General features: G+C 36.9%; 1 protein-coding gene across 5 annotated transcripts in view; it reads right to left on the bottom strand.

Annotated features, from left to right (window-relative positions):
* Positions 1 to 17,505, bottom strand: part of PLD1 (phospholipase D1) — a 170,006-nt gene that overhangs the window by 17,245 nt on the left and 135,256 nt on the right. For 4 of the 5 annotated variants that reach the window (XM_029939878.1, XM_029939874.1, XM_029939875.1 and 1 more), the window contains one exon: positions 3,808 to 3,942. In XM_029939878.1, the coding sequence (XP_029795738.1) occupies positions 3,808 to 3,942 (135 nt within the window). Of the gene's footprint in view, positions 1 to 2,387; positions 2,557 to 3,807; positions 3,943 to 17,505 lie in introns of those variants that run through there. The other variant, XM_029939877.1, reaches the window with a different exon arrangement.

Raw genomic sequence — 17,505 nt, 5'->3', positions numbered from 1 at the left:
GAGCCCAAGTTGGATGTTCAACTAACTGAGCCACCCAGTAGCCCCTCACAAGAGTATTTAAAGGTGAAGGGAATTCAGAGGGAGATGTGAATAGGGAAGTATGGGCTGAGACTTTTGGGAACCCTCAGAGAGATGTAAAGTTGCTGCTTCCAAGGACAGAGGAAGGGGGCCATGAGCCGGGGCACACTGAGACTCTAGTGCTGGAAAAGGCAAGGAATTAACTTCTCTTTTTGAGCGTCCAGAAAGGAATGCAGCCCCGTTTTAGCCCAAGGAGACCCATGTTGGACTTCTCATCTACAGAACAGATGGGTAATAAATTTGTACTGTGTTAAACCACTGAGTTCGTGGTCATTTGTTATAGCAGTCACAGACAACTAATTCACCAAGTCTACCTTGTTTTAGCTTACTTGTTTTAAGGAAACCTGATTCTTCAACTGAGACCAAATGCAGTACTCAGTACTTTCTACCCACTTGTGTTCCCTGTTCCTCCAGTTCAGAAGTTCTTAGCTCAGAAAGCATGTAAGCAGCACCAAGGAGACTTTTAAAAATACTAGTGCCAAAAACAAAAACACCTTGATACCCACACCCCAAGCCAGACCAATGAATCCTGGAATTTATGAAAACAGAAACCAGACATTAGTATTTTCCCCCAGTATCACTCCCTCCCTTTGTCTACTAATGCACCCTTTTAAGGGGATCCATTTTAAAGTAAATTGCAGACATGGATAAACTTCCCCCAAAATTTTATATATAGATTTTATTTGAGAGAGACTAGTGGAGACAGAGGCAGAGGGAGAGAGAGGAAGAGAGAAAAGAGAGAGAATCCTAAGCAGGCTCCACACTCAGTGCAGAGTCCGACATGGGGCTTGATCCCATGACCCTGGGATCATGACCTGAGCTGAAATCAAGAGTCTCAACTGACTGAGCCACCCAGGTGCCCACTGATCTATATTTTTAAAGCTCCCCAGGCAACTCTACTGCAGCCAGAGTTGGGATCCATGGGATTAGGCTAAATGTAAACCCACTTTCCTGAGGCAGCCATTCAACTACACACTTTCATCAACCACTCTTGAGCCTGTCCTTTAAGGACTGATACTCATTACCTGTACATAGTTTCCCACCTACCAACCTCTGGACCCTCTTACTCTCGCTTGGCAATATCCATTCTGATGTTCCTGGTGTTAGGTGGAAAGAATCCCTCCCTCCCTTCTAGCCCTTGAGCTCTGTGGGGCAGTGGCATTGTTTAATTCAAGTTTTATATCTCCCCATTGTGCTCTGTAGTGGATTACACACATACACATACACATCATTTCGTTTAGTCAACAGGATATTCTTATTCTACTTAAGGATAGCCTTGTTTAGGAAAGCAAACTGGGGCGCCTGGGTGGCTCAGTTGGTTGAGCATCCAACTTCGGCTCAGGTCATGATCTGGCGGTTCATGGGTTTGAGCCCCGCATCGGGCTCTGTGCTGACAGCTCAGAGCCTGGAGCCTGTTTCAGATTCTGTTTCTCCTTCTCTCTCTGCCTCTTCCCCACTTGTTCTCTGTCATGCTCTGTCTCTCAAAAATAAGTAAATGTAAAAAAATTAAAAAAAAAAAAGGAAAGCAAACAAAATGTTAGTTTGGTTAAGTGCCAATATTAAGATGGATTAGAAAAGCAGACTTGGTCACAGATTTATGAGCAGCAAGGAACCCAGGGCAAAAGATAATTACAGCTCTGAACAGAAGAGATCTGTAGTGGAAAACAAGTCTTTCCTTGTGAGGAAAATGTGAGAATAAAAATTGGATGTTTTTCTTCTGTAAATTGTTCGGTAACTCTGGTGTACTTTTGCCTTGGTAGAAAATTTAACCACAGGCGACTTTAACCTTTTTTAAGCTTTTAAATACTTGCTTAACACCTGTAAGATATTTTCAACCTAACTTCTCAAATTCCCGTCTGAGAATCTGAAATATTGTTCTCTGTGTTATGAATTTAGAGCCACAACAAATCTGCTTCTCTTAGAGTTTCCCCTGAGAGAAAGAAAGCAAAAAAAATATCTTTGGATTTTTCTATGGGGAAATCTGTTCCGGCCTTGGGGAAAGAGAAAAATCCAGCCCCTAAAGGCTAGTGAGTAAGACCTCTTCCAACTCCCAAGGCCACTACTTTGGTTTCAAGAAAAGGGATAAGAATTATGTGCAAGACTGACCAATTATTGCTAGCCTAAATAAATGGTAGCCTTTGAGAATTCAGAGAACTTTCTAGAAAATAGTCAACTAAGAAACTCAACAAATCTATTTAACCATTAGTCCTCTTACTGCAAACTACTTTGCATACACTTTATTTAAAGTAAAGCATGCTGAAAGCCAAAATGAACTTTAAAAGGAAAATATGTACATCTGTCAATTTTTACTTCGAGACTTCTGAAATCTTGCCGAAGAGACCAACTGAATTTTATTTGGCTTTGTTTGTTTGTTTTTCCATTTCAGCAAACATCAGTACTGTTCCTCTCCAACTGCCATTGCCAAATTTATTATGAAAATATTCTGAGATTGACTTCTGAAGAGCAAGGCCAGGATAGCTTGGGGGAAATAAGAGAAACCTTGTTTACTGGGGGAATAGGAAAGTCAATAAATCCCTGATGAGCTTTGATCCTGATAGAACAACAGACAGAAGCCACAGATATTTTTCTAAATGCCCTGTGTAAGTATGAAAAGAATGTGTGTGTGTGTGTGTGTGTGTGTGTGTGTGTGTGTATACATATATATGTATCACCACACTGTGGTCTATACATTTTCTGGCTTCAGAATTACTTTTTCTGTCTTTTCAAATCTTATTCCAGAGAAGACAATCTCATTATTCCTAGAGATGAGGGTTGTTTTTTTCCTCAGCAGAGGACAGAGATGGAAAAGGCCTATTTATTGGCAAAATACTCTATGACATTTAGTTTCTCAAAGAATGGGGAAGTATCTTATTATAAATTTTTTCCTGGAAATTTATTTTTTTAAGTTTTTATTTAAATTCCAGTTACCATACAGTATTAGTTTCCGGTATACAGTTTAGTGACTCAACACTTTTATAATCACCCGATGTTGATTACAAGTGCGCCCCTTAATCCCTGTCACCTATTTAACCCATACCCTGCACCCACCTCCCCTGTGGTAACCGTCAGTTTGTTCTCTATAGTTAAGAATCTGTTTCTTGGTTTGCCTCTCTCATTTTTCCCCGTTGTTTATTTGTTTTATTTCTTAAACTCCACACGAGTGAAATCATATGGCATTTTTCTTTCTCTGACTGATTTATTTCACTTAGCATAATCCTCTCTAGCTCCATCCATGTCATTGCAAATGGTAAGACTTCATTCTGGTGTACAGCTGCATAATATTCCATGGCACGCATATATATGTACATACATATACTTACATACATATATATGCACTTCTTTATCCATGAATCAGTCAATGGACACTTGGGCTGCTTATTTTCCCTCCCCATCTCTTCCCCTCCAGGCCCTGAAATCTAGGTAGATTCAAAATAAAAATAAGGAGGTATTAAAGAATTAGTGAGAACAACCCATTACTGCACTGCTGGGTTAAACCACTGCTCTGGATACTGTAATTTGCACAATGGCTATTTAGTTGCTCTGTTTCTTCACAGATGAAAACAGGGCTTATTAGAAAGGACATAAGTGAAAAGACTGCTTCAGAAATGTTTTAGATATCATGTCACAGTCCCTCTCAACTGTAAAGGAATCTTAGGACGAAGAGAAAGAAAGATTTTTGCATGAAGTAAGTCAATCAGCAAGCAACACAATTATAGACCATGTACTTACCAATAATAACAGTGTTGTCATCAGCAATTAGCAATTTGCTATGGACATAGATGAGCTCAGTGACTAGGTTTCCTTCAAGCTCTGCATGTGTTCTAAGGCCACAGAATGATATGTAATTTATCCACTGATTGCCAACTATAAAGTAAAAGAGAAAGTATTAAAATGAGTATGACCTAGCTCAATAAAGGCACATTACATTTGACTGTTTTTCAAAACAAATATACTCATTACATATGTGTTAAGAATAGATTGTACAGTGTGTGTGTGTGTATGTGTGTGTGTGTTTGTGTATAGTATCAGAACTCACCCAGGATCTATTTTTGCTATCAGAAGAATCCTGTACTATTAATATGGATGGATATGCATTAAAAAACCATACTGGGGGCACCTGGGTGGTCAGTCGGGTAAGCCTCCGACTTTGGCTCAGGTCACAATCTCACGTTCGTGGGTTCGAGCCCCGAGTAGGGCTATGTGCTGACAGCTCAGAGCCTGGAGCCGGCTTCCTATTCTGTGTCTCCCTCTCTCTCTCTCTCTCTCTGCCCCTCCCCTGCTCATGCTCTGTTTCTCTCTGTCTCAAAAATAAATAAAACTTTTAAAAATTAAAAAAAAATTGGAAGAAGAAAACCATACTGGAGTGCTTGCTATGAATTCGTTTTTTGAGGGAATCCAAAAACATATCGAATCTGAACATTTTGTTTTAATGATCTGGCAAGCAACGACTAACAATTGATAATTAAAACAGAGTCAGAGTAGATAGCCTAAGACTTCAGTGTCACATTTGCATCTATTTTGTTTGACACCTGCTGCTGCTTAAATCAGATGCAAAAATATTATGCCCAAACGACTTGACATATACAGTTTGTAGCATTTTCAACGCAGGGCAGTGGTTAAATTTTACAGACTTTGTGTAAGTAGAAATGTTGGCAGCTGAACAACATTCCTTCTATATCATTGAAATTAGGAAATGAAAGAATCCTAACTACACTTGACTTTGAAGGATTTTCTTCAGAGCAAGTGGTACCAGGCATGTACTTTAAAATGCTGCCCTCTCAGCACAAAAGGGCCATTCACGTGGTAAGAAGAAATGCACCCTAAACCAAGCCAACCATAACCATTACCCTGGCATGAATGTTAGTCACACAATTTTATGGTCCTTCTCCTACACAGCAGTTGTCCTGGATAAGAAAAATCTTGTACTAAGAATAAATGGAGTGGAACCAAACCATCATGAATTCTAATAGAAAAAGAATGTAATTTTTTTTCTTTAAGGGAATATGAAGCATCCTAATAGAAACAATGGCAGTTCATGTGCTGTTTACTAAAGTTTCCATGTATTACTGATGCTTCCTATTTTTCTATTGATGCTACTCAGTATTTCTATTAAATCTGGGGATCTTGGAAAGAAATTCATTCATAGGTTATATAGAGAGATTGGTCCATTTACAGATAACCCTTTCCTTATATATGTAAGTAATATTGTACCTTTGTTTGCCAAGAGTTGATGTGTTGGTATACAGTACATCATGTGTAAGAGATGCATTCCTAAAAAGTGTCATGTACATAAGATTTTTGCAAATAAATCTCTTTTCCATTTGTTAATGTTATATTGGAAAGATGCCTCATCTAAAGCATCAACTCCTCTTGAAATCTTCTCTGATCCATGGGAAAGAAGTATTTCCTTTTTTAAGCCTATCATACCCCAAAATTCCTGGAAAATATTCTAACATAACACCTAATATATTATTTTACAAACATTCATTTAATCCTCAATTTCTTCTACTGTTATGGAGGTCTTATACATTTTTGTATCCCTATCCTTTCCTAGTGCTAAAAGAAGGTGAGTAAATGAGTGAGCGGATAAATGGACAGTTAGGTGACACCTAATATTTTTAGCTTTATCAATGTAGCTTTGTATCATCAATTTTCCTGCAGCTGGCTCATGATCTAAAATTTTAAGATATAAAGCAGATTTTTAAAGGAATCATGGAGAAAATTCCCTGTTAAAGTGAATACATTTTTGCAGTAGTTTCCCATAAAAAATCCACATTGAACAATATGGTAGGCCAATGGTTCTCAGTATGCATACAGACTGCCTCTGTGAGGACCTGTCAGAAATAGAATCTGGCAACCCTCCCCAGAGGTTCTGAGTCAGTAGAAATCTATAAGTGCCTTAGGGGATATCATTCTTGTGTGTGTGTGTGTGTGTGTGTGTGTGTGTGTGTGTGCGCTTTTGTGTGTGCACCAGCATATAAAAAACAATTAAGCCATTGAATTCAATAGAAAGTCAATAGACCTAAGCACATATAAAAATTTTTGCATATGATAAAGGTGGCATCTCAAATGACAAAGACTTATACGTAAAGACCTAGGGCTTATAAATAAGAGGTCTAGTATCATTGCATAGCTCTTAGAAAAAGAAAAATTATATACATACCTCATACCAATCATAAGAATAAACTCCAAATGGACCAGAGATAGAAATGCAAGCATTTGAAATGATACAAGTGTTAGAAGAAAACAGAGTGAATTCTTATATAACCTGAGTGTAAGGAAGTCTTATAACTACCTAGAGATAATACAAAAAAATACATCAATAACTTTGGTTAGATTTATAAAAATTGCATGACACAAAACAACACAAGCGAAAAAAAAGTGACAAAGCAGGAGAAGGTAGTTGCAGTATGTATATATCACAGATAGGAGCTAAGAAGTCCAAACCTATAATGAACTCTTAATAACCGAAGGGAGAAAAAAAATCAAAATCTTGATGAAAAAAATGTGCAAAAGACATAGCCAATTCACACACACACAGAGACACATTTGAAAAGGTATTCTTCTTCACTCATAACAGAAATGTAAAACTACACTGAGAAATCATTTCTTACCTATGGTACTGGCAAAAAATAACACATCCTGTCAGTGAGACTAGGTTGAAGCAGGCTCTCTCACACAATGGTGGCAAGAAACCAAACTGATACAAATGGCAGGGGTGGGGTGTGTGTGACGATTTGGCAATATTTAACAAAAAACTTTTTAAAAATTATTTTATTTTCTTTAGTTTTCCATCATGATAAAGTGCACTCTTTAATCCCCATCACATATTTTACCCATCCTCTGATCTACCTCTCCACTGTTAACCATCAGTTTGTTCTCTGTCATTAAGAGTCTGTTTCTTGGTTTGTCTCTCTTTCTTTTCCTTTGCTCAGTTATTTCTTAAACTCCACCTATGAGTGAGATCATATGGGATTTGTCTTTCTGTGACTGACTTATTTCACTTAGGATTAGCAATCTCACCCAGGAAATTTGCCCTAAATATACACTTCCAACAAATAAGAATATATATGCACAAGGTTATTCACTGCATAACTGTAATTGAAACATACTGAAAACAATCTAAACGCCCACCCAGAGGGAATGACTGAACAACTATGGCAAAGTTATACATGGAAGACCATGCAGATGTCAAAAGGAATGAAGAGTTCTATAAACTGAAATGGGAGAAATAAGAACATATACATATATCTGGTCATTTGTACAGAAAGAAACACTGCAAGAGTAATCTAGAAACTGACAATATTGGCTACCAATAACAGATGTAAGCGATATAGGGTAGAAAAGATGGGTGGGGAGGAAGTTGACAGAAAGTATACAGAAGTGACATTTATCCAAGTATGCCATTTTTATGCTTCTGATTATTGGAAGTATATTGCATACACTCAAAAAGTTAAGAAAAATATAGGAAAAAGCCTCTAAAATGAAGCAAATGAATATAACTATTTCAAATTAATAACATAATTCAGATAAATTTTGAACACTAACATTTGAGTATATACCCTTAGGCTAAAGACAAAAAGAACTATAAACAAATATTGAGTTCTGGGAAGTAGATTCATTTTTCATAGTGCTTTGGGCTAGCAATTTTAAACTATTTTCTGTGTATTCTAGGACTGAGAAAGTAAGTACATCCATTGTGGATAATAGGGGCCAGGTTTCTCACTGTGAGAGAAAGGAGTTTTAAAAATACAAAGAGAGATGTCTGGAAGGAACTCTGTGGTGTGAGACTGGAACTGGAAGCCTTAGCATGGAGACAGATAGATGGATAAATAGATACATCGATGGGTGATAGATAGGTAATGTGTACACCATAGGTCTTAAAGCAATGACATCACAGTAATAACGATCATTTCTAGCACCAGGATTTTGGTTTCTAAATGTCATTTTCCATTAGAAGGATCTAGGTTTCTTGGAGAAAGCTGACTCTAGGGCTAATTCTGGGAATATACAAGGTGACTATCGAACTCTTCTTGTGCCACCAAGAAAGAAAGGCAGATGGGAACACATCAAAAGCACAGATGAGCCAGCTTACAGAGGTACTCACTGGCCAAACCTGTGCAAGCTAGGCACTAAAATTATACTCACAAAATAAAATAGGAATTCATAAGTCCATACCAATACAAATACATAAATGGGGAAGAAGAGAAACTTCCCATATAGTAGAATTCCAAGAAATTGAAAGGAAAGTAGTGAATATAGAAGAAATGATGAAATTAAAAAATCAGCACTTGGCAAGTTTCATAGTAGTAATAATTGAATCACAGTACTAATAATTGATTCAGGTAAGAATCATTAATGTATGCTAAAATCCATGGGTGAATGTTGGATGAAAAGCAAGAAGATATTTATGTAGGCTCAAAGTGCTTTTTACAAAATACTTATTAATCACAAAAGGAAAAATAGCCATTTTAAAGGGGGGAACCCTGGTAGATAACCACCTTCACTAAATGGTTAAAGTTAGAACCAGTAATACAAACCAGTATATAACCAGTAATGGCGCAAATCCATGTCATGTTCCTCCTGATACAGTGCACAAAGAAGGACATATCACTTCTATGATATTCCTGCTCAAAATTCAAAACCTGAATCTCATCATAAGGAAACAATAGATAAAAACAGACTGAAGGCTATTTTATAAAATAATTAGTTTGTACTCCTTAAATATACCAGGATCACCAAAGTTCCACCACTCGCAAAAAAAAAAAAAAAAGGAGCAATTATTTCAGATTAAAGGAAAATAAAGATCCTTGACAACTATATTGCAACACATGATTGCTGATATCTCCTGAACCAGAAAGAAACAGTTTCCCCCTTTTGCTATAAAAGACACTAGTAAGACAATTGACAAAATTTCAGGAAGGTGTACAAATAAAAGTATTACATCAATGGTTAATTTCATTAATTTTGACAACGGAACTCTACCTGCTTTTTTTAATGTCTTTTTTTTCTTTCCAGAAACACAGACTCAAGTATTTAGGGGTAAATGGGCATTATGGCTATAACTTATATATCCCAATATATATATATATGATATCATATGATATTTATGTATCATAAAAAATGGTTCTTAGGAGGAAAACATACCTGTCTATGAATCTATTACCAAAGAATGAGAAAACAAAGAAGGTAACAAGTTAACATTTGGGTAATCAGGATGAAGGGTATGCGGTAGTTCTAGAAGTCATTCTGTAAGTCTAAAATCACTTTAAAATATTTTTTAAAAAAGATTAGTAATACTAACTAGCTTAGCAGCCTGAAGGTTTAAGACATGTAATAATTTGTAATTTTTGAAGATGCAGATTTGTGCCATTTGACAGCAAGGCTGGAGAGTATCTGCAATGTATCAGTTAAGTGGGAGAGCCTTGCAGCCCACTGTCCATACTACTTTCATTCATCCTTGCCTATGAAATAACTCCTGTGAAGTGATAAAAACTGTTTCTGTGTGAAAAATGCCTCACAGAATAAGAAAGCTAAAGGTTAGGACCAGTAACAGAACCCAAAAGGAAAGATGAGGGTCCTAGCCAGAAAGTGAACATGTTTATGTTTTCCTAAGTTTATTTATTTTGAGAGAAAGAGAGGCATGAGCAGGGGAGTGGCAGAGAAGGAGAAAGAGAGAATCCCAAGCAGGGTTCACACTGTCAGCACAGAGTCCGATGTAGGATTTGAACCCACAAACTGTAAGATCATGACCTGAGACAAAATCAAGAGTCAGCTGCTTAACCAAGTGAGCCCTCCAGGGGCCCAGGACATTTTAGAATAATACTCTGTAGTCTGTCAAGTGAAGTGGGGTCTTCCATGTAAGATGTGAATGATCCCACCATACATGCCACGTGAACAAAAGGAAAAGCTATTTCGGCCAGTACTGTATTCTATAAAGAAAACTGGCTTGGGCACCTGGGTGGCTCAGTCAGTTAAGCCTCTGACTTTTGATTTGGGCTCAGGTCATGATCCCAGTGTTGTGGGATTGAGCCCCACACTGGGCTCTGCACTGAGTGCATAGCCTGCTTAAGATTCTCTCTTTCTCTCTGCCCCTCTCTCCTGCTCTCATGACAAAGTTCACAATGTTTACTTGAAGTGTGGAGATATACTGAATAAAACAAGTACCTTTTGAAAAAAGAGTGTGAAAGCCAGGGGTATGTAGAAGCATTAATATAAAGCCGTTAATAGAAAAGTATCAGGAGGTTTCCAAATTCTGTCAGAGAGGTATGTGAAGATCTGGAGGTTTATTTAGGCCCCTAGGAAATATCTGTTAGTAACTCTGGTGTAGAGATGTACCATCAAAAGATGGGAAATTCAATACAACAGACTCTTGATGTTTATAAGAAAGTTTGTGAAAGGATTTCAAGAGTTGTTACAGGCTTTTGCTACTTAAAAAGTGGTAGCTCTTGTGAGGTGCCTGCGTGGCTCAATCAGTTAAGCATTGGATTTTGGCTCAGGTCATGATCTCATGACTTTTTTGAGTTTGAGCCCTGCTTTGGGCTCTGCTCTACTAACACGGAGCCTGCCCAAGATTCTCTCTCCCCCACCTCTCTCTGACGATCTCCTACTCTCTGTCTCAAAATTAGTAAAGAATTTTTTTAAAAAAAAGTAGTACTTCCTGTAGGCATATTTCTAATCCTGACTGAAACCCTCTAGACCTTCCGTTAAACTATACTAAATTAGCTGCTGAAATGCCACAATATAAAGGAATTATAAAAATGATAAAGAAATGCTTTAAATGAAACATTAAATCCCTGAAGATTGCTGTATATGATAATTACAGTACACTAATAGCTGCTGGTTTTCTTTTCAGGAATTTTAATGTATTCATAGCAGAGGTTTTGTTATTTCTAAAGAATTGAAACAGTACAGAACTATAGTTCTCTATCCAGTTAGAGATTAGCTAGTTCATGTGTTTAAAACCCACTACACATTTACAAAAACAAAACTAACAATACAACATTGTGCCTCACAAAGGGGCATTATGTAATTAATGTGTTCTTCATGTTTAGAGTGTGAACATTTTTCCCACTGAGATGCCTGACTTTGACTTGTTCCCAGGGTACTTGGAAATCTTTTCATAAGAGGGCTTAGCATTGAAATTACTTCTTGTGTTAAAATCCAATTTTTCCCCTGAATAGCCAAAGACAGGAAAAGGGTCCAGAGCCAAAGGAACGCTTTATAATAAGCTCAGGCATTTTTATGGTCGAGAAACTAAATAATAGGCTTAGTCTGACTTTTTATTCTCCTATAACCTCACCTTTGCATTTTTACTAGTCACTGTCAGCACTGAATGGCTTTCCTGATTTTGTTTTTGGCAATATTTCTTTTAGAGACTTACTCATTATCATCTTCATTTTACGCCATTTGAGACAGAGACAGGGATAATGCTCTAGTAAATCTTCCCTGTCCTAGATGCAATGAGATGCAACTTTGAAAGTATTTATTATTGGTGATGTACATGCCATATGTCTAAACATGTCTCATGTTTCAGAGAGTTGACTGAGCCGGTCATTAGTGAAAAATTATGAAAGAGCCAACACACAGAGTATATAGATTATTATGTACTAAAAGTTTAATTCATTATTTTCAAAGCTTCCAAATCATTTATAAATCCATATACTATACAAGTCACTCCTTTAAAGTGTATAATTCAGTGTTTTTTCTTTCAGTACCTTCACAAAGTGGTAAAATCACCACTACTGTCTCATTTTAAGACGTTTTTTACACTAAAAAGAAATGCCATCCCCATTAGGAGTTACTCCCTATTCCATTCTCTCCACATCCTAGCAATGACTAATTTACTTTCCTGACTCTATAGATTGACCTATTAAAATATTTCATAAAAATAGAGTTATACAATATGTGGCCTTTTGTGTCTGGCTTCTTTGTACTTACCATAGTATTTTCAAGATCCATCCATGTTGTAGCATGTAGGGCACATTTCTTTTTATATGTAAATAATATTCTGTTGTATGGATAGAAACATCCTGTTTCTATATTCATCAGTTAATGGATATTTGGGTTATTTCAACTCTTTCACTATTATGAATAATGCTGCTACAAACATTCATGTACAAGTTTTTGTGTGGACATATATTTTCAGATCTCTTCAGGATATACTGTGGAGCAGAACTGTTGTTTAATATATGTTTAATTTATAAGGAACTACTAATTTGCTTTCCAAAAGAGCCTGCGCCATTTTTTAAAGCTTTTATTTAAATTCCAGTCAGTTAGCATAAGGTGTAATATTAGTTTCAAGTGTACGATTTAGTGATTCAACACTTCCATACAACACCTGGTGCTCATCACTGCAAGCACATTTTTTAATCCCCATCACCCATTTCATCCATCTTTCATCGACCTCCTCTCTGGTGACCATCAGTTTGTTCTCTATAGTTAAGAGTCTCTTCTTGATTTGCTACTCTCACTTTTTTTCTCTTTGCTGGTTTCTTTTGTTTCTTACATTCCACATATGAGTGAAATCATAGGGTATTGGTCTTTTCTCTGACTGACTTATTCGCTTAGCATCAAACACTCCAGTTCCATCAATACATTGCAAACGCCAAGATTGAATTCCTTTATATTCCATTTTATATACATATATACCACATCTTCTTTAACCATTCATAAGTTGATGATGGAGTCCATATTTTCTATAGTTTTCGGCATTCAGATCTGTTTCCTCTTTGGTTAGGTTTATTCCTACGTATCTTATGGTCTTTGGTGCAACCACCTTATTTATGATATTTTATTATTGGTATATAGAAATGTAACCTATTTCTGTACACTGATCTTATATCCTGTGACTTCTGAATTCAGGTATTAGTTCTAGCAGTTTTTTGGTGGAGTCTTTCGGATTTTCCATATACAGTATCATGTCATCTGTGAATAATGAAAGTTTGACTTCTTTGCCAATTTGTGTGCCTTTTATTTCTTTTTTGTTTGATTGCTGAGGCTAGGATTTCCAGTACTATGTTGAACAACAGTGGTGAGAGTGGACATCCCTACGTGTTCCTGACGTTAGGGGGGAAGCTCTCAGTATTTCCCCATTGAGGATGATGACTGTGGTCTTTCATATATTGTTATGATGTTGATGTATGTTCATTCTATCCCTATTTTCTTGAGGGCTTTTATCAAGAAAAAATGCTGTAGTTTGTCAAGTGATTATTCTGCATCTATTGAGAAGACCATATGGTTTTTATCCTTTCTTTTATTAATGTGGTGTATCACAGTGATTGATTTACAAATATTGGACCAACCCTACAACCCAGGAATAAATCCTACTTGATCATAGCAAATGATTCTTTTAATGTATAGTTGAATTTAATTTACTAGCATCTTTTTAAGAACTTTTACATCCAGGTCCATCAAGGATATTGGCCTATAATTCTCCTTTTTAGTGAGGTCTTTGTCTGGTTTGGGAATCAAGGTAATGTTGGCCTCATAGAATGAGTTTGGAAGCCTTCCTTCCATTTCTATTTTTTCGAACAGCTTGAGAAGAGTAAGTATTAACTCTTCTTTAAATGTCTAGTAGAGGGGTGCCTGGGTGGCTTAGTTGGTTAAGTGGCCAACTTTAGCTCAGGTCATGATCTCACAGTTCATGGGTTTGAGCCCTGCATCAGGCGCGGTGGTGACAGCTCAGAGCCTGGAGCTTGCTTCAGATTCTGTGTCTCCCTCTCTCTCTGACTGTCCCCCAATCACACTCTGTGTCTCTCTCAAAAATAAATAAATGTTAAAAAGTTTTTTTTTATAAAAAAATAAATGGTAGAAATCCCCTGGGAAGCCTCTGGCCCAGGAATCTTATTTGTTGACAGATTTTTGATAACTGACTTAATTCCTTTGCTGGAATGGGCCTGTTCAAATATCGATTTCTTCCTGTTTGAGTTTTGGTAGTGTGTAAGTTTCTAGGAATTTTCCTACTCTTCCAGATTATCCAGTTTGTTGGTATATAATTTTTAATCGAATTCTCTTATAATTACATTTCTGTGGTGTTGGTTGTGATCTTTCTTTCATGATTTTATCTGTTTGGGTCCTCTCTCTTTCCTTTTTTTTAAATTTTTTTAATGTCTTTTATTTTTTGAGAGACAGTGCGAGCAGGGGAGGGTCAGAGAGAGAGGGAGACACAGAATCTAAAGTAGGCTCCAGGCTCTGAGCTAGCTGTCAGCACAGAGCCTGATGTGGGGCTCAAACCCATGAACTGTGAGATCATGACCTGAGTTGAGGCCGGATGCTTAACCAACTGAGCCACCCAGGTGCCCCTCTCTTTTCTTTTTGAGAAGTCTGGCTAGGGGTTTATCAATTTTATTTACTTTTTCAAAAAATTACCTTTTATTTATTAAAAAAATTTTTTTTAACTTTTACTTTTGAGAGAAACAGAGACAGAGTGAGAGTGGAGGAGGGGCAGAGAGAGAAAGAGATGTAGTATCTGAAGCAGGCTCCAGGCTCTGAGCTGTCACCACATAGCCTGATTCAGGGCTTGAACCCATGGACTGTGAGATCATGACCTGAGTCAAAGTCGGACACTTAACCAACTGAGCCACCCAGGTGCCCCAACAAAAAAACTAGCTTTTAGTTTCATTGATCTGTATTACTGTTTTTTGTTTGTTTGCTTCTATATCATTTACTTCTGCTCTAATCTTTATTATTTCCCTTCTACTAGCTTTGGACTTTATTTGCTGCTCCTTTTCTAGCTCCTTTAGGGCTAAGGTTAGGTTGCATATTTGGGACCTTTCTTGCATCTTGAGAGAGGCCTAAACTGCAATGTATTTTCCTCTTTGGACCATCTTTCCTGTAAACCAAAGTACTTGCACTGTCATGTTTTCATTTTTGTTTGCTTTCAGGTATTTTTTATTTCTTCTTTAATTTCCTGGTTAACCCATTCATTCTTTAGTAGGATGTTCTTTAACCTCCATGTATTTGAGAGCTTTCCAAATTTTTTCTTGTGGTTGATTTCAAGTTTCATAGCATTGTGATCAGAAAATATGCATGGTATTACCTCAATCTTTTTATACCTGTGGAAGGCTGATTTGTGACCCAGTAGGTGATCTATTCTGGAGAATGTTTCATGTGCACTTGAGAAGAATGTGTATTCTGCTGCTTTAGGATGAAATGTTCCGAATATATCTGTTAAGTCCATCTGGTCCAGTGTATTAGTCAAAGCCATTGTTTCATTGTTGATTTCCTACTTAGATGATCTGTCCATTTGTGTAAGTGGGGTATTAGAGTCTCCTATTATTATGGTATTATTATCAATGAGTTTCTTTATGTTTGTGAGTAATTGATTTATATATTTGATTATCTCCAAGTTGGGGGCATAAATATTTACAATTGTTAGATCTTCTTGATGGATACACCCCATAATTATGAAATAATGCCCTTCTTCATCTCTTGTTACAGTTTTTATTCTAAAATCTAGGTTGTCTGATATAAGTATGGCTATTCTGGCTTTCTTTTGACCTCCATTAGCATGATAGATGGGTTTTCATCCCCTCACTTTCAATCTGCAGGTGTCTCTAAGTCTAAAATGAGTCTCCTCATATAGTGGATCTTGTGTTTTATCCATTCTGATACCCTTTGTTTTTTGATCAGATTAGTTAGTACATTTACATTTAGTGATTACTGAAAGCTATGAATTTAGTGCCATTTTGTTACCTGTAGAGATGCTTCTGGTGATGTTCTCTGGTCCTTTCTAGTCTTTGTTGCTTTTCGTCACTTTTTTTTTTCCCTCCAGAGAGTACCTGTTAAAATTTCTTACAGGGCTGATTTAGCAGTCATGAATTCCTTTAGTTTCTGGTTGTCTGGAAAAGTCTTTATCTTTTTTTCTATTCTGAATGACAACCTTGATGAGTAAAGGATCTGTGGCTGCATATTTTTCCTATTCAGTGCATTGAATATTTGTGCTACTACCTCTGGCTTGCCAAGTTTCAGTGGACAGGCTTGCTACTAACTTTCTGTGTCTACTTTGTACGTTAAGGACCTTTCGTCCCTAGCTGTTTTCAGAATTCTCTCTCTAGCTTTGTATTTTGGTAGTTTCACTATGACATGCTGTGGTGCTGACCTATTTTTATTGATTTTGAAGGGAGTTCTCTGTGTGTCTTAGACTTGGATGTCTGTTTCCATCCCCAGATTAAGGAAGTTCTTAGTTATAATTTTTTCAGATATAGCAGCTGCCCCTTATTCTTGCTCTTCTTCTTCTGGAACTCCTATGATAAAGATATTGATTTATTTCATGGAATCACTTAGATGTCTAAATCTCCCTTTGTGATTAGTCATTTCTCTTCCCTATTTTTTTTCAACCTCATATTTTCTGTAATTTTATATTCTATTTCACCTATTCTCTCCTCTGCTTCTTCAATCCATGATGTCACTGTATCTAGTTTTTTGGCAGCTCAGTTAAGGGAATTTTTTATTCAGGCTGATGCATTTTTAAATCTTTGATCTCTGCAGCAAGCGTTTCTCTGGCTTCTTCTATGCTTTGTAAAGCCCAGCTTGTAGTCTTATGACTGTTGTTCTAAATTCTTGTTCAGATATATTGTTTATTGAGCAAGTCCCTGGCTGTGACTTCTTCTTGACCTTTCTTTTGGGGAGCGTTCCTCCATCTTGTCATTTTGGCAACATTTCTGTCTTATGCATGTTTTAAAAGCTTGTTATGGTTTCCCATCTTACATTCAGGTCCTTCAGCCATATTAAGTTAATTTTATGTATGGTGTAAGAAAGTGGTCTAGTTTCATTCTTCTGCATGTTGCTGTCCAGTTTTCCCAGCACCACCTGCTAAAGAGGCAGTCTTTTTTCCATTGGATACTCTTTCCTGCTTTGTCAAAAATTAATTGGCCATACATTTGTGGGCCCAGTTCTGGGTTCTCTATTTTATTCCATTGGTCTATGTGTCTGTCTTTGTGCCAATACCATACTGTTTTGATAATGACAACTTTGCAGTAGAGGCTAAAGTCCGGGATTGTGATGCCTTCTGTTTTGGTTTTCTTCTTCAATATAACTTTGGCTATTTGGGGTCTTTTGTGGTTCCATATGAATTTGAGGATAGCTTGTTCTAGCTTTGAGAAGAATGCTGGTGCAATTTTGATGGGGATGGCATTGAATGTGTAGATTGCTTTAGGTAGTAATGACATTTTCACAATGTTTATTCTTCCAGTCCATGAGCATGGAATGTTTTTCCATTTCTTGGTGTCTTCTTCAATCTCTTTCATAAGTTTTCTATAGTTTTCATCATACAGGTCTTTTACATCCTTGGTTAGGTTTACTTCTAGGTATTTTACGGTTTTTTGTGCAATCATGAATGGGATCAGTTTCTTGATTTCTCTTTCAGCTGCTTCATTATTGGTGTATAGGAATGCAACCAATTTCTGTACATTGATTTTGTACCCT

Source organism: Suricata suricatta, chromosome 5, assembly GCF_006229205.1.
Source record: "Suricata suricatta isolate VVHF042 chromosome 5, meerkat_22Aug2017_6uvM2_HiC, whole genome shotgun sequence".
In the NCBI taxonomy this organism is placed as follows: Eukaryota; Metazoa; Chordata; class Mammalia; order Carnivora; family Herpestidae; genus Suricata; species Suricata suricatta.
Note: the sequence above shows the minus strand (reverse complement) of the source record. Positions and strands in the feature narration are given on the sequence as shown.